The 22,854-nt window shown below is 47.2% G+C and overlaps 12 protein-coding genes across 12 annotated transcripts; 10 read left to right on the forward strand and 2 right to left on the reverse strand.

Moving 5' to 3' along the window:
* Positions 1-389: 389 nt before the first annotated feature.
* On the forward strand, positions 390-794 carry TbgDal_VII3250 (histone H2A, putative; the record flags this gene model as incomplete). Its single annotated transcript, XM_011776360.1, has 1 exon — positions 390-794. One exon carries the CDS (start codon positions 390-392, stop codon positions 792-794), a length of 405 nt encoding a protein of 134 aa, XP_011774662.1.
* A 496-nt stretch (positions 795-1,290) lies between these two features.
* On the forward strand, positions 1,291-1,695 carry TbgDal_VII3260 (histone H2A, putative; the record flags this gene model as incomplete). Its single annotated transcript, XM_011776361.1, has 1 exon — positions 1,291-1,695. One exon carries the CDS (start codon positions 1,291-1,293, stop codon positions 1,693-1,695), a length of 405 nt encoding a protein of 134 aa, XP_011774663.1.
* A 337-nt stretch (positions 1,696-2,032) lies between these two features.
* TbgDal_VII3270 (hypothetical protein, conserved) lies at positions 2,033-4,045 on the forward strand (the record flags this gene model as incomplete). The annotated part of the gene is made up of 1 exon (XM_011776362.1): positions 2,033-4,045. One exon carries the CDS (start codon positions 2,033-2,035, stop codon positions 4,043-4,045), a length of 2,013 nt encoding a protein of 670 aa, XP_011774664.1.
* A 233-nt stretch (positions 4,046-4,278) lies between these two features.
* TbgDal_VII3280 (hypothetical protein, conserved) lies at positions 4,279-5,649 on the forward strand (the record flags this gene model as incomplete). The annotated part of the gene is made up of 1 exon (XM_011776363.1): positions 4,279-5,649. The coding sequence occupies one exon, from the start codon at positions 4,279-4,281 to the stop codon at positions 5,647-5,649; it is 1,371 nt and encodes a 456-aa protein (XP_011774665.1).
* A 554-nt stretch (positions 5,650-6,203) lies between these two features.
* Positions 6,204-8,678, forward strand: TbgDal_VII3290 (ATP-dependent DEAD/H RNA helicase, putative; the record flags this gene model as incomplete). The annotated part of the gene is made up of 1 exon (XM_011776364.1): positions 6,204-8,678. The coding sequence occupies one exon, from the start codon at positions 6,204-6,206 to the stop codon at positions 8,676-8,678; it is 2,475 nt and encodes an 824-aa protein (XP_011774666.1).
* Positions 8,679-9,492: 814 nt separating this feature from the next.
* Positions 9,493-9,939, forward strand: TbgDal_VII3295 (hypothetical protein, unlikely; the record flags this gene model as incomplete). The annotated part of the gene is made up of 1 exon (XM_011776365.1): positions 9,493-9,939. The coding sequence occupies one exon, from the start codon at positions 9,493-9,495 to the stop codon at positions 9,937-9,939; it is 447 nt and encodes a 148-aa protein (XP_011774667.1).
* A 23-nt stretch (positions 9,940-9,962) lies between these two features.
* TbgDal_VII3300 (hypothetical protein, conserved) lies at positions 9,963-10,535 on the forward strand (the record flags this gene model as incomplete). The annotated part of the gene is made up of 1 exon (XM_011776366.1): positions 9,963-10,535. One exon carries the CDS (start codon positions 9,963-9,965, stop codon positions 10,533-10,535), a length of 573 nt encoding a protein of 190 aa, XP_011774668.1.
* A 1,659-nt stretch (positions 10,536-12,194) lies between these two features.
* On the forward strand, positions 12,195-13,124 carry TbgDal_VII3310 (hypothetical protein, conserved; the record flags this gene model as incomplete). The annotated part of the gene is made up of 1 exon (XM_011776367.1): positions 12,195-13,124. The coding sequence occupies one exon, from the start codon at positions 12,195-12,197 to the stop codon at positions 13,122-13,124; it is 930 nt and encodes a 309-aa protein (XP_011774669.1).
* A 787-nt stretch (positions 13,125-13,911) lies between these two features.
* TbgDal_VII3320 (hypothetical protein, conserved) lies at positions 13,912-15,819 on the forward strand (the record flags this gene model as incomplete). Its single annotated transcript, XM_011776368.1, has 1 exon — positions 13,912-15,819. One exon carries the CDS (start codon positions 13,912-13,914, stop codon positions 15,817-15,819), a length of 1,908 nt encoding a protein of 635 aa, XP_011774670.1.
* Positions 15,820-17,245: 1,426 nt separating this feature from the next.
* Positions 17,246-17,650, reverse strand: TbgDal_VII3330 (hypothetical protein, unlikely; the record flags this gene model as incomplete). The annotated part of the gene is made up of 1 exon (XM_011776369.1): positions 17,246-17,650. One exon carries the CDS (start codon positions 17,648-17,650, stop codon positions 17,246-17,248), a length of 405 nt encoding a protein of 134 aa, XP_011774671.1.
* Positions 17,651-17,746: 96 nt separating this feature from the next.
* Positions 17,747-18,091, reverse strand: TbgDal_VII3340 (hypothetical protein, unlikely; the record flags this gene model as incomplete). The annotated part of the gene is made up of 1 exon (XM_011776370.1): positions 17,747-18,091. One exon carries the CDS (start codon positions 18,089-18,091, stop codon positions 17,747-17,749), a length of 345 nt encoding a protein of 114 aa, XP_011774672.1.
* Positions 18,092-18,808: 717 nt separating this feature from the next.
* Positions 18,809-22,306, forward strand: TbgDal_VII3350 (hypothetical protein, conserved; the record flags this gene model as incomplete). The annotated part of the gene is made up of 1 exon (XM_011776371.1): positions 18,809-22,306. One exon carries the CDS (start codon positions 18,809-18,811, stop codon positions 22,304-22,306), a length of 3,498 nt encoding a protein of 1,165 aa, XP_011774673.1.
* Positions 22,307-22,854: the final 548 nt, after the last annotated feature.

Consider the following 22,854-nt stretch of genomic DNA (forward strand, 5'->3'; position numbering starts at 1 on the left):
TTACTTCACTCCCTTTTTTTTTCTTTTTTTTTCTTGTTTGTATGTGTTGTTGGCACTTTTGTCCACAAATCACATTCACCATTTTCTCAATAATTGTTGTGTGGCTCGGTTGTATTTATCGACAATGTGTGCTTCCATTTGTGTGAGGTGGTGCGGACTTGCCGTGTGCACACACAATGTGGTTGTTGTGCATGTGCACGTGTCTGTGCTTCCTTTAGCCACATGAACCTATACGGGTTTCCCCTCTTCATTATCTCTGTTTGCTTTCTTTCTTTCTCCTTAACCTCTCGCTCCTCTCACAATTCTGTACCCCTTGTGTAAAGCAAAATCCAAAGCTACACCTAGTTTTCTATTCATCCAATCTTTCGTGCAATCCGTCGTTTGAAGCAATGGCAACACCCAAACAGGCAGTGAAGAAGGCGTCGAAGGGCGGGAGCAGCCGCTCTGTGAAGGCGGGGTTGATCTTCCCTGTGGGTCGCGTTGGTACGCTGCTGCGCCGCGGACAGTATGCCCGCCGCATCGGTGCTTCTGGCGCTGTGTACATGGCGGCTGTGCTGGAGTACTTGACTGCCGAACTGCTGGAGCTATCCGTGAAGGCTGCTTCCCAACAGACGAAGAAGACGAAGCGCTTGACGCCACGCACAGTAACCCTTGCTGTACGCCACGACGACGACCTTGGTGCGTTGCTGCGCAACGTGACCATGTCCCGCGGAGGTGTGATGCCGAGCCTCAACAAAGCTCTGGCGAAGAAGCAGAAGAGCGGAAAGCACGCGAAGGCGACGCCAAGCGTCTAGATAGAGTAACTCACAGTCGGTCTGGTGAATATCCCGCGACCTGGAAATAGTTAGATGCCTATGCGGATCCCTCACTGCATTCCTTACGGGATTGTTGCGAGTGAGCCCGCAAACTGTTTACTTCACTCCCTTTTTTTTTCTTGTTTGTATGTGTTGTTGGCACTTTTGTCCACAAATCACATTCACCATTTTCTCAATAATTGTTGTGTGGCTCGGTTGTATTTATCGACAATGTGTGCTTCCATTTGTGTGAGGTGGTGCGGACTTGCCGTGTGCACACACAATGTGGTTGTTGTGCATGTGCACGTGTCTGTGCTTCCTTTAGCCACATGAACCTATACGGGTTTCCCCTCTTCATTATCTCTGTTTGCTTTCTTTCTTTCTCCTTAACCTCTCGCTCCTCTCACAATTCTGTACCCCTTGTGTAAAGCAAAATCCAAAGCTACACCTAGTTTTCTATTCATCCAATCTTTCGTGCAATCCGTCGTTTGAAGCAATGGCAACACCCAAACAGGCAGTGAAGAAGGCGTCGAAGGGCGGGAGCAGCCGCTCTGTGAAGGCGGGGTTGATCTTCCCTGTGGGTCGCGTTGGTACGCTGCTGCGCCGCGGACAGTATGCCCGCCGCATCGGTGCTTCTGGCGCTGTGTACATGGCGGCTGTGCTGGAGTACTTGACTGCCGAACTGCTGGAGCTATCCGTGAAGGCTGCTTCCCAACAGACGAAGAAGACGAAGCGCTTGACGCCACGCACAGTAACCCTTGCTGTACGCCACGACGACGACCTTGGTGCGTTGCTGCGCAACGTGACCATGTCCCGCGGAGGTGTGATGCCGAGCCTCAACAAAGCTCTGGCGAAGAAGCAGAAGAGCGGAAAGCACGCGAAGGCGACGCCAAGCGTCTAGATAGAGTAACTCACAGTCGGTCTGGTGAATATCCCGCGACCTGGAAATAGTTAGATGCCTATGCGGATCCCTCACTGCATTCCTTACGGGATTGTTGCGAGTGAGCCCGCAAACTGTTTACTTCACTCCCTTTTTTTTTCTTTTTTTTTCTTGTTTGTATGTGTTGTTGGCACTTTTGTCCACAAATCACATTCACCATTTTCTCAATAATTGTTGTGTGGCTCGGTTGTATTTATCGACAATGTGTGCCTCCATTTGTGTGAGGTGGTGCGGACTTGCCGTGTGCGGACAAATATATTTTTTATTATCTTTTCCTTTTTTTCTTATTTTTTAGGTCATGCTTACATCTTTTTTATTAGTTTTAAATTTTTTTAGCAATTTTTCAATGGTGTTATATAATGCTTTTCAATATTTTGGTGCCTTATCATTTTACAATGAAATATTATTAATGTTTGTTTTAGTTTTTTTTTCTGCTGCTGGCGTCGTGCTTTCCGAAGTCTGTAGAGTTGTTAATTTTTATTTTTCGAGTGGTGGCTCTGTTTTTGTGGAACGCCGTATATCTGTTTATTTGTCTACACATGTTGTGGTAGCTGTTTGTGATCGTAATGCTTTGCTACAGAATGCTATATTTTATTATATGTACGCGAAGTTCCTTGTGTCACCTGTTGGTTCATCGTGTTGGCGTAACATGACGTCTGTTATCTTGCTAATTGATCCGATGCGTAGTGCGTATGAGGAGAGTTATGATTCTCCTTTTCGTGTGGATGATGATGATTCTGATGACGCTGGGCGGTGGGAAAGTGTGAACTGGAGGTGTCAAAAGCAACTTCGCCGTTTTTTTATTATTAGGGTCCCCACGGATGGATGTTGGTTGCCTGTGGGAAATGATGGTGTGGAGCTGACGTATGAGAGGAAACGGGAGACAGTGGATGGCTCTGAGTGTGTTGTTCGGACTATTGTGCTACGGGCGAAAGGTGCCACAGATGCGGCAACTAGGATTGACAAATTTGTTGAAACCGCCTTAGATTATTACATAATGAATTTGCCTGATGTAATGAACGAAGGAAAAGTATTTCTTGAGCTTCAGGCACCTTCTTCGTGTCGTGACGAAGGCGGCCTGTTATTCAAACGGTACCCCCTTGGTTGTGGAAAAACGTTTGATACTCTTTTTTTTCCTGAGAAATCACGCGTCCTTAAGTTGCTTGACGACTTCATGGGGAAAGGGGGAAGATTTTCGACAGAGGGGTTTCCTCAGAAGTTGGGGTTTCTACTCTATGGACCACCTGGTACTGGCAAAACGTCGTTTGTGGGAGCCCTTGCCGAATATACGCGTCGTCATGTTGTATCTATTCATCTTCCCTTCTTGAAGTCGAATCACTCGCTCTATGACGTTTTCTTAAATCCCACGTTTCGTTGCATCGGCGAGTCTGACCCTACTTCTTTGGCTGTCGAGGATGTCATTTTCCTCCTTGATGACGTGGATGCCTCTTCCCCACTTGTGCGTGCTCGTGTGCGTTCTGGACGGACCATTTGTAGGCGGCACCACGCCACGTTGGTATCGGACGGTTCTGTTGCTGATGACTTTGTGGGTGTTGAATCGCCGGTTCTCGATTCCGAGGTGGATGAAGAGGAGGGTGAGTACGGTGGGTTAGCCCCTGAACCGGAAAACCCAGTGGATCTTGTAAACCAGTTGTTGAAAGCTACGTTCGGAAAACGATATACAGGAAAAGGAGGGACAACGAGGGGCGGCGCCGAGAATGGAACATCACTGTTAAAGTGGCTTCGGCCATCGGATGAGCTCAACTTATCCGGTTTGTTGAACGTACTGGACGGCGCCGTGGACACACCAGGGCGTATCGTCGTGATGATCACAAATTTCCCAGAAAGACTTGACCCTGCGCTGGTGCGACCAGGTCGGTTCGGCACGAAGTTGCGTATGGATTACTTGCAACTGCCAGCTCTTTTGGATATGCTCGGTCTACACTTTGGCGCTGTGCTCCGTGAGAGCGGCGAAAGCGGGACAGATGAGAGTAGTGATGGTAATGATAACGCCGGCGGGGGAGTCAGCCAGCCACTTCGTGCAATTCGAACGTTTGAGAGAGGGGAGGCAGACAGCGTAAACACCTCAGCACCCCCAAAGCTCAGTGCTTACGATGTGGCGCGCGTGCGTGATGTTGTTGCAGCGCTCAACGACAGTCGAAAGGGTCGGGAAGGCGAAGACGTTTCAGGTCTCATGATATCTCCTGCCGAGGTGGAATCAATGTGCGCGGTTTCAACGACACTTGATGAGTTTCTTTTGCGCTTCTCAAGTCGGTTTGGTGCGCCACAGGCTTCTGCCAACGTGCAGTGAGGGTGACAGGTTTGGAGGCTTGCCAATGAAATTTGTCGTTAAGGTCTTGAAACTGACAGAATGTGGAAGAGAATCGAGATGAATATGTGGACTTTTTCTTTTTTTCTTCTCTTCTGTCTTTCCTTCGTATGCGATGGACTTACATGCAGCAGTTAAGCGTGTAGCTGTACGTCGACTTTTTTGTTTAACGCCTAACCGCCACCTCGTGTCGGCTGGCGCGGCCGCACCTCTTCATGGCGGGCATCAGGTTTGCTGCGACAGGAGCCTTCTTCGCCGCTGTGGGCTACTTTTCTGTCGATAGATTTATAAACAGCGCCTCATGGTGGGCGCTGTTGCGCTCTAGTGGAGAGGCCTCCGCTGAGGATGGTGGCAGTGGCGGATGTATCCGCCGCCGGCTCGGAAGTGCAGGAAGCGTTTGGCAGCGTTTCAACCAGTACTCAACACCCGGTGCTGCAGGGGTCCAAGTGCTGCGTTTTCTTGACTTTGTGGCGTGTGTCTGCCTCTTGGATGAAGAGGACAGGCAACGTCTCCACAGCCGTCTGTGTGGTGCTCCAACTGAAGGACGAGAGGACCTTTGTAGCCTCTTCAAACTCGTAGATACGAATGCAAGTGGGACGGTTACGTATGATGAGTTTTGTGTGCTCATCACACTTCTGTCGGCATGCCAAAGACATTTGAAGATAGCGTTTGGTGCTTTTGACGTGACGGAAGAGGATTCCCTCTCGAGGGATGGATTTAGACGCATAATAAATACACTCATGGTCGATCCAACTGTTCAGATCGTTGAGAGGACGGGTCATGAGAGTGATGTGCACTCACATGGAGGTGGGAGACGCGATGGGGGTTTGACCAGTAGTGAGTTTCTCTCATCAAATCTCGTTAAGCTCTTTTTCGGCGTGGATGAAGATGCACGAATTTCGTTCGACGACTTTTGGACAGTGGTTAGAAGAATCCAGTGGATGGTAAGGAGGGTTGAGTTTCAGCTGTATGACACACAAAACACCGGTAGAATAAAACTTCACCAGCTTCAAAAGATATTATTTCCAGACAGGTACTGCTCAACTCAATGTGAGGAGGGGCATAGCGACGAAGAAAGTCGTTACGTCAGCAGTCGCTTAAACTGTTTAAAAGATAAATTTGTTAGCTGGGACCTGTACATGAAGGTTTTTGATGTGCTCTGCGAGACGGAGAGTATTGTGCGTGGGATGAATCTCGCCTTAAATGCCAGAGACCCGGAAGGGCGGAATGACCATGCATCCTGTCTTTGTCATCGTGACGACAGTATGACTCCTATTGTATCGGTACTTACGGATACGGCAGCAGGGCTCACCACGTCTCACTCAGGTAGGGATCGTGAACTTGATTATGTCGAGTTCCACCGAGTGTTGCAGAGCTGCGACCATCTGAAACACTTGACTAAAAGTGATGCGGAGGAGATTGTTGAGATATTTGATATTGACGGATCGGGGAAGTTATCGCCCGATGAGTTTGGGAAGATGAGTAGAATGTGTACTTCCTTTTTTATGCGGTCCACGCCCCTTTTCTTGGAACCCCGGAGAAATACCATTCAGAGGTTCGTTTATTGCATGCAACAGCTCAGGTGAAGAAAAGTGTTGCATTGCGCACCGTTCTTTCCAATTTTGTTCAACATATTTGTTTTTAGGGGTGGTAGAGGGCTTGAACTTCCCTTACCTCATCATCTGGCCTCAAATGTTTCTTTGCGCGAGCCGTTGAATAGTTCACTTTCTCCCTTTGCTCCTGTGTTAGGGTCTACCTTGCTTGATGGTACAAGTCGACGTCTTCCGCGACTTTGAATGAGTAACTGTACAGTTCATGTAATAATTCGTTTGCTTGTGCGCACTTATTTTCCTTATTTCGCATCAAATCTCATACGTTTTCTCGCTCTTAACTCGTTGAATCCAGTTGCTTGCCCTGTTCAGGACTTTTTTTTTTTTTTTGAGAGTTGAATTACTTGAAAGATTACTTAGCGGCGGTTCGGTTTGAATCAGCTACTGGGTATTTGTTTGTTTCCCTGCAGGCAGTACCCCCCCCCCCCACACACACACACAAAAACAACAACAGCAAACAACTGACGAGGTACCCGCTGTGTGCGCAGGTTCGCGGAAAATAAGAAGGGAAGTGATCACAAGTTTGCGCCATGCCCGTCTCCCTTACTTCAGTCACCACCGATGGAAGAACCAACACCGTCCCGGAACTTCGTCCGTACCAGCAGGAGCTGTTTGAGAAGGCGATACGTGGAGACTCTATTATTTACCTTCCAACTGGTGGGGGTAAGACAGTGGTTGCTGCGGCGATCGCACACTATATGCGACGTAAACACGAGAAACGGATAGTCTTCGTCGTGAATCGTGTTCCATTGGTGGCACAACAGGCAAAAGTGCTTGAAAGCGTTTTGGGGAAAGGGTCTCGGGTGGCGACGGTTCGTGGCGGTAAGAAATCCGTAAAGAGCTGGAGTGTGTTGATGGATGAAGGATACGATGGCGTTGTTATCACCGATTCCATATTTCACGAGTGGATTATCGGTTCCCCCAAAGCAATCACGGAGGACACGTGCCTGGTGGTCATCGACGAAGTTCATAACGCTACTGGTGGCTGTCTAAAAAAAATTTTCGAGTATATACATAGAATATGTCCCCGAGAGCCGCAAAGGTGTGCCTCCAATGATGGCGTCAGCGAACCAACTCTTCCCCTCCTTCTTGGTCTTACTGCTTCACCCGTTTTGTCCTTCACCAGGTCGGACTCGCTGAACAAACTCATCGACGTGACGCGCTGTCGCATCGTGAATGTGACGGAGAAGATGGACAATCTGCTTCAAGAAGTGCCTTTACCGTTAACTGTAGGAGTGGAGTATTACCTCTCGCCTCCCGAAGAAGCATTTCTGTTTTATTTGCAGAGAGCCGCAGTGGCCCTACAGGATAATCTCCAAGTAAAGAAAAATGCACATTTAAGGGCGGGGTTTGCTTGTCCGGTGGCTTCTGATGGTTACATTAATAGGTGTAATGAGATAAAAGTAAAAGCGTGCAGTGGGACAAGCGGCGAGGTTGATAGGTTTGCGTACAGTATTGCTACGTTCTTACTTTGTGTGTCCCAAGCTTTCGTTAAACTAAACGAGGTCTCGCTCGGTAGTGCATACAAAACCGTCATGGATGATAAATTGTTTAAGTCGTTGCAAGAAAGTCCAGAATCGGCGGAGCTTGTTGTACCGATTCTTGAGGGTCTGATGAAGTTGCTACGGGAAAGCAGGCACAAGTATCCGGAAAGAGATCCAGGGCAGGACGATTCCTCAGTGGGTTTTGACCCATTTGAGGTATCTTCAAGGGTCCAGTTTTTATTGCAGTTGCTCAGTTGGATTGGCAAGCATGTGGAAGCTAATAATGGAGAAGTGGCTGGCATCATTTTCTGCGATACTCGTGCTTCCGTGTTCCGTATTACTGAAGCTATTGAGAAGATTCCCACGCTGAGCTCATTGTATAAGCCCCGAGCGCTCGTAGGGAAGGGGAAAACGCTAGTTGATGGGGAAGAAAAGGGTATGACCGATGCCCAACAGAGGGATGTTATAGATGAATTCCGGAAGGGCAATACAAGGCTTTTGGTGGCGACGTCCCTAGCTGAAGAGGGACTAGACATCGCCCAGTGCAACCTTGTTATTAGATATGACTCTTGTGTTTCACTTCGTAGTTTCATACAAAGTCGTGGGAGGGCCAGGCGGAGGAATGCACTCTTTATCGTTTTTGAGCATGCCCGTCGGGAGATTAAAGTTGCGGCTGTGGCGATGAAGGCGGTGCGTCTCCAGGATTTTCTTGTGAACGTTGTCCGTGATGCGATTGAGGTGGGGACTCGGCGGGCCCCCAGAGTTTGGGAGGAATCTCCGAAGTTTTGGTTACGTCGGTTTGAGCGCCGCCACAATGCACCGATTGAGAGGAAGGAGACGGACTGCCGTACGGATTTTGGAAGCCACACGCACCCGTTTATTGTAGAGCTCACTGTTACGATACCAAATAACTCTAGTCCTGAAAAAATTGTGATTCCTAAACCGTACGAGGGGAAGACCATTTCTGTAAAAGCGTCGGGCGGCCGTGTGAAAGCGCGGCAGTATGCCGAATATCAACTCTGTGAGGAACTAGACAAGAGGGGGATACTCATTGGTGAAGATGGTGAAAGGGCCCGCAGCATTTCAACGATGAAGATGCTGTCCAACGGAATTTTGGTATGTGAGGAGGGATCCCTCTCTACGTCGGAGCTTCGGAAGCTTTTTTCTCGGAATCCAACTGCAATAGAAACTTATGATAGGAAGGACTGGGGGCCCCACACTCCCTCTTCTGTCCTGCGGGATTTTCTCCGTCGTCGTCGTTTGCCTGCGCCAGAAATTCACATCAATCGCTCAGGGGACGAGACTAGAGCTAAAATTTATGTGTATATGCGGAGGGACGAAAAAATTGAGCAAAGAAGGTTTGCTGCAAGCGGGGTTTGTGCTTTGGAGGAGGCAGCGATGAAGGCGCTAAAACATATGAAAATTCAGCTATTTACTGGCACTGGCCACGTCGAGACCACGGATGACATTGATAGCAGGGATTTAGCTTGGGAAAGTGAAACCAGCGAATCCGAGAATTAATTATGTATCCCCTCAGCGAAAAACATTCTGTATGAACGGTGGTTGTTCCGATTGTTAGGAATGTGGTTGGTGGGGGGACGTTTCACATGCGTGGCAATCGTCCCTCTTATTACTCCTCGTAAACTCCACTGCCCATCTGAGGCATTGCCCCAAGAACCATATTTCTGGACGTGGTAAGCGCATGTGAACAAAAGGGACGACATCATCTCCATCAGGTGAGGATATTCTCTTTTCTACGAATCATGGATATGCGAGGGAGGCAATAACGGATAAACTTACCGACGTCACCACTCACTTTAGGAAAATGGCAGTTGCGGAGATGTTAAAGGCCCAAGCATGTTTTCTACCTTTTCCTTTTAAAAAAAGAACGGAATATGAGAGGGAAAATAAACGGAAAGGGGGCAAGAGCCTCAGTTCAAGGGAGAAGAGAATACTAGACCTCTTTTAACACCCTGATGTACAGCATCACCGCCACCGACTTTCAGCCGCAGGTTTTTCCCTTCCCTCACTTGTCGTGGCGAAAATTGTGTGTGGCCACAATGGAGCAAGGTAACTTGCACCGCATGTTTCTCATTTTGAAAGGATTGTTGGCATTAATATTGCTTTCTCTTTTGTTTTGTTTTGTTGTTACAATACAGAGCCTCTGCACCGAGGAGACTTATGAGTGTGTGTGTTACATAAAAATATGTGCATGTCTTCGTCACCCTGCTGCTCCCAGTGAAAGAATGCGTCCTGTAGGGTAAAACCCTGAAGTAGTCCGTGACTTTGCCACTCTCTTAGATCACAGTTGTTAATTATTAAATTATCTACTGACATGGCTGCTCCTACAAGAAGTAAGGGTAGAGATCAAAAAGTTTATAATAAAATACTTCTCGTAAACACTTGCTTGCTTTTTGCGTGTTACAAACCTGTCTTCACCAAGGAAAAAAAGTCACTCAATCTTGCTATTCTCATTAGTCTTTCGACACCCCTTCATTTTGAGGAAACAACGAATCATTACGATTTCTTTATTTATATTGTAGACAATTGCTCCCTCATTCAAGTCCTATGCATGATCTACAATTTTCTCAGATCTCTTCCACATTTCACAGAAGGGTCACATCACGAAGGAGAACATGTGTATGCATACCGGTTCACTGCCGCTTTGTCAAATACGTTCTGTGTTTTTGTACTAGCACCCAAACTCTTCCCTTATCTTTATCCTTCTCTCTTGCCCCAGTGTCATTTTAAGCAACAAAGACTAACCAAACAGGAATATTAATATATCTTACAAACGTTTTCACCATGCGCCGGTCTGTATATCAGCTAAGCAAGGAACTCCCAATCTCTGAGGACGAGGTTGCGTGTCTGGTGAAGAAGGTGATGCGTGAATGCCCATCAGCCTTCAATTCCCAATCCTCACGTGCTGTGATCCTCTTTGGAGAGCAACACACAAAGCTATGGAACCTAACGAAGGATAAGCTAAAGGCGACAGTGAAACCCGATTCCTACAATGAGGCCGCCAAAAAGATTGATGGGTGCTTCGCCCCCGCTGCCGGTACCATATTGTTTTTTGAGGATAAAAGTGTTGTTGAAGGGCTTGTCAAGTCGTACCCCGCATACGCAGAAGGTTTCCCAGTGTGGTCAACTGAATCATCAGGTATGGCTCAATTCGCCGTGTGGACGGCACTTGCGGAAAAAGGCATCGGTGCGTCTCTGCAGCACTACACATCACTGATCGGTGAGGCGGTGACGGCGGAGTGGAAGCTTCCGGCAACATGGGAGATGCATGCACAAATGCCATTTGGAAAGCCACTGGAAAAGTGTGGCGAGAAGACGTACATGCCGGATGAAGAACGCTTTAAGGTGTTTAAATAAAGTGCGTTGATATTTTTACCGTACTTGATCACACACATGTATTCCTCCATGGACTGATCTTATTTACACTCTTGGTGTTATTCACCCTCCTTTAAGCACCAATTTCTTTGCAATACATGCATATACATGTTGGTTTTGGGGCACCTTTATATTGTTATCCAACTGCTTTTTTTGTTCGCCACGCTTTTCCACTTCTTACCTTTTACACACTAGGTTAATTTGGGCACCGCGTGAGGTTAATATGAACAAATGTATGTTTCTCATGTTTTCCCTTTGTTTAGCGAGGCAAATGTATTGAAGAAAGTGTCGTGGTTGGGGTAAGTGGTGTTACACGCACGACGTGTTCGTTACCCACCCTTTCCACCCTCTTCTCATGCTTCTGCACTTCTTTACTTTTTTGTTCATTCGTTTATATACATATATACATATATTTATGTGTTCTGGCTTCTACGATTTTTAAAAAACACGTATCGCTACAATTATAAGCGTGTACGCACTTATTTTTTTGTTATCGCTCTATATACATGTGGTGCATAATACAAGGTGTCTCATTATCACTAGAGGTTTCTTAGGTACCGTACCCCGGTCATGTAGCATGATGTAGAGGAATGAGAGTCGATATGAATATAATAAATGATGCTTGTAAGGATGATTTGACCAACTACCGCTTTCGTACACGTGTGTATTTTTGCATGCTTGTGTTTTATCTGCTTTGTTTATTGTAACCCATTTAAATCATATTTTTTTGTTCACTTCTGTTGTCTTTTTGTCACTGTTGAATTGTTCCCATTGAGTTAGCTGAATTTCATTGGTTTTTGGAGTTATCACATGATGTACGTGCTTGTAGCCGTGGCCATGTTGGCAATATTCTTCGCAGCTTTAGTGCTGTTTTTACGCGGTAAGTTATCTGCTGGATCAGTTGCCACGAGCAACAGTGGAATTGGCAATGATTCTGGGCTGATGCCCGGTGAGTCAGTCACTACGAGAGTTCGTCGTGCTCGGAAGGAGGAATAACGATTATCATCCAACAGTGAATATGAGCGGTTGGTGGCGCCTCAGGTGACACGGTTTGTTCGCAAGATTCGTGCCGCCGCGTTATTTGTTTCCGATTGAGCGCATATGCCGCAGTTGGGTAAATGTTCGGTTGGTGTTGCTGTGGATCTACTGATGTGATCTGTTGTTGTTGTGTTGTTTTTGAAGACCATTTTTTTAAATACCTTATATTTTTTTTTAATTCTCTCTTCCTTTTTTGTTACACTAATGTGGCCGTAAAGCATCTTTAATTAATATTTTGGTTGCCATTGTTAGGTGTCTCCGCAGTTGTGTTTACTGTTGGTAATGAAACTATTCTTATTATTATTATTCTTTTTCTATCCCTTGGCCTTCACCATTATCTTTTTTTTTCTTACTTTTGTGACTTCTATGTTTTCAATGGCTACTCAACCTCCCTCCGCAGCAGTGCTGTGATCTTATCATTTCTCCTGCAAATCCCTGCCGTACATTGTGGTGCTTTCTATATTCTGTCGGCGGAAGCACTCGTGGTAAAAGAGGGGGTAGGGAAAGAGGGAAACGTGACGAAAGAAGTGGATAGCGTTGAATAACTTGAGAGGCACAATTGTGGAGAGGTTAGATACGAAAGAGTAGTGGAGGGTGGGGATCATGTTAAACCCACCTAAGCACTACAGTGTGGAGTCATTGCGGACGGTTGGGCTTCTGCCTGCGCAACTGGCCTTGTCCCGTAAGCCACGTCTTCGCCCACACGTAGGTAATCTCAAGGGTCTTGTTTACCCTCTACCGTATTACGCAATGTGGCGTGGTAATCACAACAAATACACATATAACAAAAGCACTGTGTGTCTCTGGGGAGAAGGCGATACCCGTTCCATGTACCATCAACATTATGCTCATGCAAAGTGCCCGACGGACTACGGGCGTGGTGGAAGAGAATTTGAATACCTTACAGTGAAGCGTGGTAAGATGTTACAGAAACCGCTACCGCGGGTGCAATACGTGGCGGAAGGGTCCAAGCCGGTGTGGCTCTTCAAGTCGTGGCATACGCCTCTCAGCTCATCAAGCATGTGGGAACGAGAGGTTCAGTACGCCGAGCATACACCAGAACATATTGGTGCCAAGCGGCCGCTTGCAGTAGTCGCACCACGTACAATGCATCGCTACCTGTTTCTTATGCATATGGAAAAGGTGACCATTACTGTATCCCCTCTGTTGTTTGGTTATGGTCACACCATACAGAAAGCTGTGTTGGATTTCTACCGCCGTGCTATAAGTGCTCGCTCTCCATTCCCAAAGGATAAAGTGTTTCTCTTTTATGCCATTGATCACATTACACCTCGTATTGAAGTGACATGGCTGGATGGGACGTCATATGTTCCACCTGTGTTGGAGGGTGCAAGTTCGCAAGACCTCATTCAGATGGTGATGGAAGAGGCTTGGTTGGCTGCAGATCGCATGGCTGCGGAAGGCCGTGTGCTCAATCCGTTAGCAATTGACGATTATAAGTGGGACCAGTTGGTTGTGTTTAAAAAGGTACGGGATAAGGAAGCGAGCAAGGGTGGTGGCAGAAAGAAGTAAGGGATAGGAATTTGTTTGGGTTAGGGGTGGTGGCACCGTGGCCGATTTTTATTTTCCAGTTGTGGTTGCTGTTTTATGGTACCTCACTTACTCCTTTCCTTTAATTCACAGCTCTTACCGTAGTGTAACTCCTTGTTTTTGCACTTTACGCCAGGTGTGGATGTTGAGTGTTACATTGGGTTGGTCATTGCCATGCTGATATACATGTGTGTTTTCATTGATAGTTCATACGGATACTAATATCTTTTCTTTTCATTTACGTTATCACGATATGACGGTGGTGTTTGTGCCGTTATTGTATTTTGCATCGTGTATGATCCCTTTTCATTTCTCTCTTTCCTCTTCTTCCTCTATTTCACAACACTACTTTAACCTACCGGCTGACCGAAGTTTAGTGAAGAGGATTGAAACACGACAGGATTAAGCAAAAGGAAAGAAACAGGAAACAGTGTAAGGTGGAAAGGTAGAGTTGTAGGAGGGACCAAGAAAACGTGTTTGGGCGAAAGGGAAGTTGGGGATTTCAGGAGGTGAACTCAGGAGCAACATACATATATATATATATATATATCTTTGTTTTTGTGTTCGAGGGTGTTGATCGTTTGGGGAAGGGGGTAGGAGCTGCTAAGAGTTACTTCTTCGTTTCTTGAGGCAAAATCCTACTCTAGGGTTTGCGATCTTATCTGAGGGGAGGAGGCGACTTCCCGGATAGTGGAGGAGGAAAGAAAATTATTGGTTGAAGTTAAGAAGAGTGATTTCATACAGAGGGTCAAGTAGGAAAGTGACCTAGATGATTGACCCATTTCGCTCTTCTTTTAGTGGTAGCACCCCCTTCAATGGTGGTGCTATAGATCAACTGCAACACATGCAGCAACCTGTGTTTTCGCTTCACTCGGAGCCACTTCCTCCGTTGGTTAGCAACGTGGGAGCTAGTCATAACGGCGGTGTTGAAGCAAATACAACGCTGCATATGACTGTCACGGAGGAGGTGGACGCGTTTGATGAAGGCCAGTTGGAGAAGCTTCGTAGGACGCTGCAGTTGTTGGAGGGTATTTCGCAAGGGCGTCACGCTGTGGATTGGAAAGGCATTATCAATCCTAGCAAACCAGTGGAGTCGGCCAAAAACGTGAGCTCGATGTTAGCTAGGCCTACAACCCTTCCTAGCGCCATTGAATGTGTTGCAAAATGTATCACAACACCGGAACATTTGTCTATTGTTGCCAAGCTCGACCAGCCTTTCAGGTCTCAGGTGCGTGACGCCGTGCTCCAAGAGCTCCTCAATACACTAACCACGGAACGGGACCCGCCACCAATGCCCGTCTGCTCAGAGATGCTAGCGGAAATGGTTCAGTTGAACCTTGTTGTTCTCCGGGGTGTATCGCGGACACTGGAGACGTTACTGAGTGATACAAACACGCGGCGAGCAGCAATTGCCGTCTTAGGGAAGTTGGCTGACCGTAGTCGCGGTGATGCCGTTTTTGCACGGGCTGTGCAGAACCTTGAGCCGTTAGTGCGAGCTATTAACGATACGGAGTATGAATACGACCGTGTAGCAATTGCCCGACTGCTAAGGTGGGGCGGATCGGAAAGGGAAGCATCACTGGTGCTGGAGAGGATCATAGCGTCGCAGCCGCAGCAATGTCAGGTAACCTCTATGGCATATATTGGCCAACGCGACGAGCTTGCTTCTGCCACATGCGACGGGTCGGTTGTTATTTGGGGGAGCCCCAACGCCGTGAGTAAAGAGGTCCGCCCAGCGACAAGCATAGACCTACCACAGAACTATGTGCCTGTAGCATTGGAGGCTCCGCCGAATGGTAGCTACATGGTAGTTGCCGGCATGCCGATTTCTTTAGCCAGTCAACAGGCCATGATGAAGGCGAGTGGGAGCGGTATCAGTGGCCACAACTGGGAGAAGAGGCGACAAGCTTCACCAAGTCGGGTGAGGGCACCTCTTCTTCGCTTTCTCACTTGTAATGAGGGAACTGGGGTGTGGATGAGTGGCGACACCACAATGCGGAGAGAGAATACCGCACTGACTGCGGCGGTTGCGCTACCAAATATGGTGGTGTGCACTGCAGAGAGCTACCCATCCGAGCGATCATCGGAAGCGGGTATACAGCACAATCTAGTTTTACTCAACGGTTGCGCGCCTCAACCTCTAGGTGTTTTTGAAGGAGCTCACGAGGACTACATTACTGTGCTTCGTGTTGGCGATGAGAGCGGTCATACGCTGTTCACTGGATCCCGCGACTGTGTGGTGAAAATGTGGGACATTCGGAGTAATTCGACTCGATCCGTCTTTTCTCTAGGATCTGCAACAGCTCCACATGCCGAGATACCGCTTCACCGTCTAGAGAATGCCCACACTGATACCGTTACGTCAATTTTCCCGCATCGCAAAGTGCTGCTTACGGCTTCCCTAGACGGAAATCTCCTCATGTGGGACATTCGGCAGTTGTGTGCGCCAGTGCATGAAATGCAGCTGCATTCACCCATCCTGGATGTTGCCCCTGCAAGTGGTGGATTTATGGTGGTCTCGACTGCGCGGAGTCTCAACTTACTATCGCTAGAGACGCTAAAGTTTCATGACATTGTGCCGAATGTGTCGTACACCCAACTGCGCACAAACTTTGATGGTCGGGTTATGTTTGGCGCGGGTGGTACCGGCGTTAGTGTGTATTCCGTGAGAGACTGAGGGAAGGAGACGCTTGTTCCCATTTCGTAATTTACTCAATTTTCTTTTCTCCCTTTCCATGTTCGATCTGTTAGTAATTCCTCGTACCCTCTGTCTATTTCTTTCCTTTTAGTTTTCGCGCCGTTAGCCACTCTTTTCAGCATTCTTACTCTTGCTCATCTTTACGTTCATTTATCCTTCACAGGGTGCGTGCTGCTGTTGTTGTTGTTTAGTTTGCACTGATGCCCCTCATCCATTCGAATCTGTGGATTGTTTGGTTAATTTGTTACTTTCTGTTTTCACTTTTTTAAAAAAAAAACTATAATTATATATTAAAATGAATATTTATTTAATTTAACGTTTGTGACGGGTGTTGTAAAGACGACGAGGAGAAAACAAAAGGTATACTGGTGGAGGAAATCAGTTATTGGGAAAACTATTAAATAAAAAGAAAGAGCAAAAAAAAAATAATTAAAGAGGCTCATTATGTAGGAGGCACAAGAGAAACACGATGGTGCAATGGGAAGATCATGAACAGTTGTTTTGTGTGCTGAAGCATCACAGCGGATAAGGATGGATCAATCCCTCCCCTTCACTGGCAAAATGGGAGGGGGAGAAGGATGAATTGAGATGACACTCACTCTTTTTTTTATGTGTGTGTGTATGTTTGCTCGTGTTTTAAAGTGGGATTGTATGGGGTTATGGGTTACACACGTCTCTCCGCCACTTGTGCCTCAAAATATTGAAAGTTCACACGTCATTTCCCCCTAACCCTCTCTGTATTTCTCCATAAGCATGATGGAGGGGAAATGTGAAGTACTGAGGAAACTACTCGGTTCATTCCATTTTTTTTTTCCATCTCCTTTACTTCTCTCTTTGTTTTTCCCCGTCACACATTGCTGCCTTTATTTCCGTTTCTTCACTTCACTTCACTTTACTATATTATCGTGTCAATCGTTGACTGCTGCGGGCGCTCAGACAGCTGAAGTTGACCACGTAATTGTTTTCTTTATTGGATAGCGTTTGAGGTGTGATTATGAAGCAAGGAAAAGGAAACAAAAAATAGTGCAGGTTGGGCGGGGGTAAGTGAGGAGTGTGGAGACACATATATATATATATATATATTTATTTATTTATATTTATATAAGAGATTAAAGACGAATAATAAATGAAAGTCAAGATGAAAAGTGGAGGCGAAAAGGTGAAGACAAACAGCAACGCGGGGGCACGTGAGAATAAAGAATTGGATATGCGCTACCCAATGGGCAAACTAGACAAGATGATGAAAGTAGTGAAAGAAAATGAATGCATGAATTCATGGGATGAGGAAAAAAATAAGGGCATACATACAGCACACCATTTTTTTTGTTCTTTTTTTTTTACTTATTGTTTTTGTTATCACTTCGTATAAAATCTTTTTTTTTTTTTTTGAGGGACTCTGAAACGCTTAGGTGAAGGTGATGGAGGTGAAGGTGTGAAGGAGGTTTGCGCACATATATATATATATATATATATATGTGTGTGTGTGTGTGTGTGTGCGTGTGAAGGCGGGCGAAACGAGAAACAAAAAATAAGAAGAGAGACAGAATGAGGGGAATAAGGGGGAGGATAATGGTATGAAGTGTGTGTTGGGTTTTGTGTGTCTCTGCAATCGTTTATTTTGTGAAGTTTTTTTCCTGCTGAGAAGAGAAAGGAAAAGGAAGGTTTGAAAAGGGAATGGGGAAAATGAGACAAAATGCATCAGTGAGGTCAAACTTGAGTTGAGTGGGATATGGCAGTCAGGCAAAGCAAAGCAAAGCAAAGCAAAATGAAATGAAATGAAATGAACGGCAAATAATAAACTCCGTATCATAATATATCTTTGCTTAGAAGATATGTCTATTCTCCTATATCTCTCTCCCCTTTTTTCCTTTTTTCCTTTTCCTTGCTTTTCATTTTTTTTCTTTTTCTACCCCCTTGCGGTGCTTTTTCCATGGGGGTGGCGGGTAATGGGCAAGCGATTTTTATGTTTCTTTTTTTTTTTTTTAGAAAGTAATTTGAGTGGGTGCACGTGAAAGTAATAATGGGCACATACAGGACAAGGTGAAACTAACGTGAAGCACGTTGTGGTAGCATAAAAAAAAATTACATATTTATGTATCGAGCGGGTGTGAGTTGTGAAATCTCTGGGGAGTTTTTTTTTCAAATTCTGTGGGACGATATGGCGGGTACTACTATTATGGGAAAGGAGAGAATTGATGATGGGAGAAAGGTGAAACAAAGAGGGGAAAAAAGAGCAGGGCATGCCTTTCATACATGTTTTTGCGTGTTTGTTTTCTTTTTCTGTTTGTTTGTTTCGTTCGTCCAGTATTCCTCACTTTTTTCATTGTGTCCGCGTAAGGGATCCCTCTTTTTTTCTTTTTTTTTCTTTTTAGGATGGAAAGGGGAGCAAGAAGGTTGTCTGCCCCTCAGTTTCCTTTACTAGTCATCACCTTTATCAAATGTGTCTCTTTTTCTTGTTCGTTTTTTCCCTCTTTTTGAACAGCACACATACAGAGTTTATGAGGAATACGCCAAGTGCACTGAGACATTTGAGGAAGGAAGGAAGAATGAAAGGGGGGAAGGAAAAAAAAAAGGGATGAAATAAATAAATGAATGAATAAAAGAACAAGAAGGAAAACAGAGGAAAACGTATTAGGTGGGTTTTGTCTTCTCCTCATTTACTTACGCGGTTTTACTTTTACTCCCGTTGTTTGGTAATGAGAGCACTTCGCCTCGCTTCCGCATGATCAGGAGTACGTCACCTTTAAGCAATTACTCACAAAACATATATGTATGTTTTTATATACATACCTGCGCGCATACGTTTTCCCTCCTGCACTCAAAAAAAAAAAACAGCAACTTTTGTTTCACTTTTGACAATACTTAGTATATCCCAGTGAACAGACCGCGCCTCGCTGTGTTGGCCGATTTTCCGTCCTCGCCTGTTTTTGTCACTATCGTAATTAACTGTCGCGCCTCACCCGCGTGCATGTTTCGGGTCCGAAGGCTTGCTGGGTTTATACAATGTTCCCCATGCGGAAAGATGGGCCCATTGAAGCAACAAACACGTCGCTACACCCCCATATGGAAGTCTGATCCGGCTGTCGATAACGTCGCTCCCCTTCGAGACGAGGATGAGCGACGCGCCTTGTGGGCGGAGGTGGGCCCCATCTCAGATGTTGGTAGTGCCGTCACCGCGTGGATACGCTTCGGAAATGATCCCGTCCTCCATACAGCGGTTCCCACCATGCTTGGCGGGAAGTTTCGAAATCAGCAGCGGGAGAAGGAGTCGCTTCTGCCCAACTCGAGCTCTCCTTTTGCGTATGTGGAGGATTACATGGGTACTAACCTTGTTTTTGGCTCTCCAGTGCACGCTAAGGAAAGCGCGGCGGTGTGGGCGACTTACTTCGAGCGACGGTATGCCAGTCGACTGCGGTTAAGCCGCCGCACCGTCGCGAATTATGTGGGGCTCATCAATTCACCGGAGGTGTTTGATGATGAATCGGACCGACCGGAGACGCGATGGTCACAGGATACTTTTTTTCGGGAGTGCGCCTACTTGTCCGAGAAATTCCTGAAGGAAAAAGTGTCAAACATGCAGCAGTTTGAGGCGGCCTTGAAACGAGCTTCGCCGGAGGCGTATCTCGCCTTCTTTGACGCCTTTCAGCAACAAACCCAAACGCAAATTCCTCTCCCCTCACCGAGTGTGTGGCACTATGAGGGAGAACGCCGGAAGCAATGGGCAGAGAAGTTTATTAGCATCTCCCACAAAGCGCAGGCCTTCTTCAAGGATGTTCTCTCTGAAGACGTGAAAAAGTACCAGGAGGTTCCTGGGAAATTGTTGCAGAAGGTTAAACCTGTCTTAGCGGATGTGGGGAAGATATTAGTGAAGCGACACGAACGGTGGTTGAAGGGTCGCGTGTGGACCTCCCTTACCGAAGAGGAAAGGGAGGCGTACTGCATGAAGGAAGTAAAGCGCCAGCAGATGCAGGTGGAGGATGGCGAATTTGATCCCATGATGGAGGACGATGTCGACGATACAGAGTTGGAAGAATGGCAGCGTGAGCATGATGCCATCATGAAACTTATGAACTCACCCATTGATGAGCTCCATTTCACTACTCTGGAGCTGTGGTTGCATACGATGCGTTGCGAGGAGTTGGAAACGGAACACATCTATACTAGTGCTCGCGTGCGTGCCATTCAAGTCGCGGCTAGGAAGAAACTGTATGACACAACCTCGTACGAGGAGGTGATACAAGCAGTGGTGGAATCTATTGCCCGCGGTACGTTAGATTTGGGAGCTGGGGTACTTCGCCCGCACTTTAACGAAGTGTGGTGCCAGCTGAACTACGCCAAGTTTGGGTCATCAACCATAACGCAACACACGACTACGTCCCGTCGACAGTTGCTCTTTTTCCACGCTGGGTCGTTGAAGGACATCGCTGCAACCGCCACACTTTATTATGCAACGAAACCCCTGAGCAACTCACTGGACTACGCATCTCCGTACAAATATCGTCGGTCGTTGATCACTCTCTGCTCTAACTACGGAGTGGAGACTGCGTACACAACTCAACGTCCCCTGCTGCGCAGTGCAGCCAACCTTGCACGAGCGGAGGATTTAATTCACGCTGTTGTCACAGCCGCTGCACAACCCTTTGGGGAACGACGTCGGGCAGCCACGCGCGATCTTCACATGGAATTTCAGCGTTTGGCTGTTCCGGTGGAGCGGGTTATTGTAGCAAACCCTGTTTCTGCACTTTTGGAATCAGGAGCTGATCCTGATGAGAAGCCAGTGGAAGGTGAGAAGGTGAATATGTGGCCACTTGGTGCAAAACGTGTCGTGTTGTATAAGTGGTCAGCACCTAACGTGGAAAAGCTCAAGGCAATGGAGAGCGATGCAGCATCCGCTGTTAGCGGGTCATCGCTGACGGCTAAACGTCTGCGGGAAATTCAAGAGCTTAAGCGCCGTGGGTTTCTTGAGGTCTCGCTCTGGTGTCGCGTCACCGCACAGGAGAGGAAACAGAGGAATGAAATTGTAGAGGCGAAGAAAAAGCAAGTTGAAGAGGTCGCACGGACTGTTCCGTCTTTGGCGCACCTCCACCAATACGCGACTTCTCTCTACAGTCGCATTGAAGAGAGAGTGGCGTTTCCCACCGAAACCTCGACCGTCACTGAGACCACCAATATGAAGGAGGAAACCAATAAGCCTCTAGAGGATTCAGAGTGGGAATTTGCGGTTTTGCTTGATGATCGAGTTCTACTTAACAAGGAGGAATCAGTTGAGTTGTATCTCCCATACAGGGACGCGAATGGGGAGTTACTTGCCCAAGGCGAATACCGCGCGCTGGTGCGTGCATTTGATTTGGAGGCGAACCCCAATCTCCACCCGGCGTACTGCAGCGTGGGATATTCAGAGTCGTTTCAGGTTTTCGACGCTCTACCACAACTTATAGCTCAATTCTTTCGTGTGAAAGATGCGACAGCTGAGGCAGCTGGTGTGACGCATATCCCCGCCGCCGACTTTACACCATTTTGTGCGTTTCTTCGCGATGCCGGTTTGGACGTTCCACTGCGCTGTGAGTTTGAGGCAGGACAGGCTGTAACAACGGATGGTGATGTGTACATGGATTATTTTCTGCAACTTCTGCGTGGGGAGGCTTTCCACCAGAGCCACGCGCAGGCGGGTCTTACTGAGGCACAGCGCGCTATTGAGCCCCTCTGTCGCGCGCATTGGGTTGTTCATCACCCGGGTGCTGACGAGTCGGAGTGGGCTACCGCCCGCCGTAGTGTATTGGATCACGCAATGCAGCATGAACGTGAGTGGTGGTTCCCCAATGAAATGCTCGATGTGAAGGATGTTGTCACTGGAAGTACAAATGGACTGACACCACAGATGTATCCCGCTGCCGTGCGTTATGGCGTGGAGCTCTGCACGGTGCTAACAGCAGAGGGGAAGTTCGTGGACGAAAGGGGTTCGGGGCTCTCTGCAAGATGTGTTGTTAACGGGACGGGAGCCGCAGAGTCGGTTGTATTTGACACTGCAAACTGTAATGGCACCAACACTACATCGGTGGAGGATGCTTTGCGAGTGGCCCATGGTGCACTGCGAAGCGCACAGGACAGACACAACACGCTTGCAGCTTTCCGCCTTGGACCCCTCTCAAAGCAGTCGCAGGTACTCTTGTTCTGCGGTGTGAATGCGTATGAGTTTGGTGGTAAGTACGCTCGTACGTATGCATATGCCTTTGAAAAAGCCAAAAAGGAGCTGGAGGCGACGGCAGCATCCGGGTTTATGGCTCCAAGCCTCAGTCATGAGGACACAGAGCGTCTCTCGGATCAACCAACCACTTCACCATCTGTCGACCGCTTTGCCTCCACCACTCATCCCGAGCAGCGCAAAGCACAGTTTGTTCCTCGTGTGGGTCCAGGCTCGACACCCCTGGAGGACCCAGCTGCCGATCAGAAATCAGAATGGAGTTGATGATATAACAAAGTATCCCATACATGTAGGTGCTCAATCGCCTACGCAACTATTGAATAGTTGAAATTATCGATCGTGCTCCCTCCTTTCCCTCCCTCACTCATCACTACGATCCCTGAAGGGGAGAAATACTTCACTTGTATGCCCTCGCTCTAACAAGTGTCCGCACCGTCGCGTGACTTTCGGTACGTTAATCACTTTTGTTTTTTTTTTTTGATGGGATGCCATGCGTAAGTATTGTTGGCGTCCCACCGAAAGTGAGGGAATAAAAAGAGATTTCGATGCCGCTAGGTGGACGGTGTGTCGTAATTTATGTTGTGCTGGGCGGGATACATATAATGGATGGGGAAGGGGGTGCTGTCCCGCAAGTTGTCAGGGGAGATGATGAAGCAATACGTCCCTGTTTGGAACATGCTTGAGTTACACTTAAAGTGAGTCATCATCACACACTTGGATGTTCCGTTTTCCCTTCCTTTACACTCTGAGGGGGGTATATAAAAAAGTTCCCCCCCTCAATTCAGGTGTTGACTACTCCCATTTTACGGTTA

The sequence above is a fragment of the Trypanosoma brucei genome, chromosome 7 (assembly GCF_000210295.1).
Source record: "Trypanosoma brucei gambiense DAL972 chromosome 7, complete sequence".
In the NCBI taxonomy this organism is placed as follows: Eukaryota; Euglenozoa; class Kinetoplastea; order Trypanosomatida; family Trypanosomatidae; genus Trypanosoma; species Trypanosoma brucei.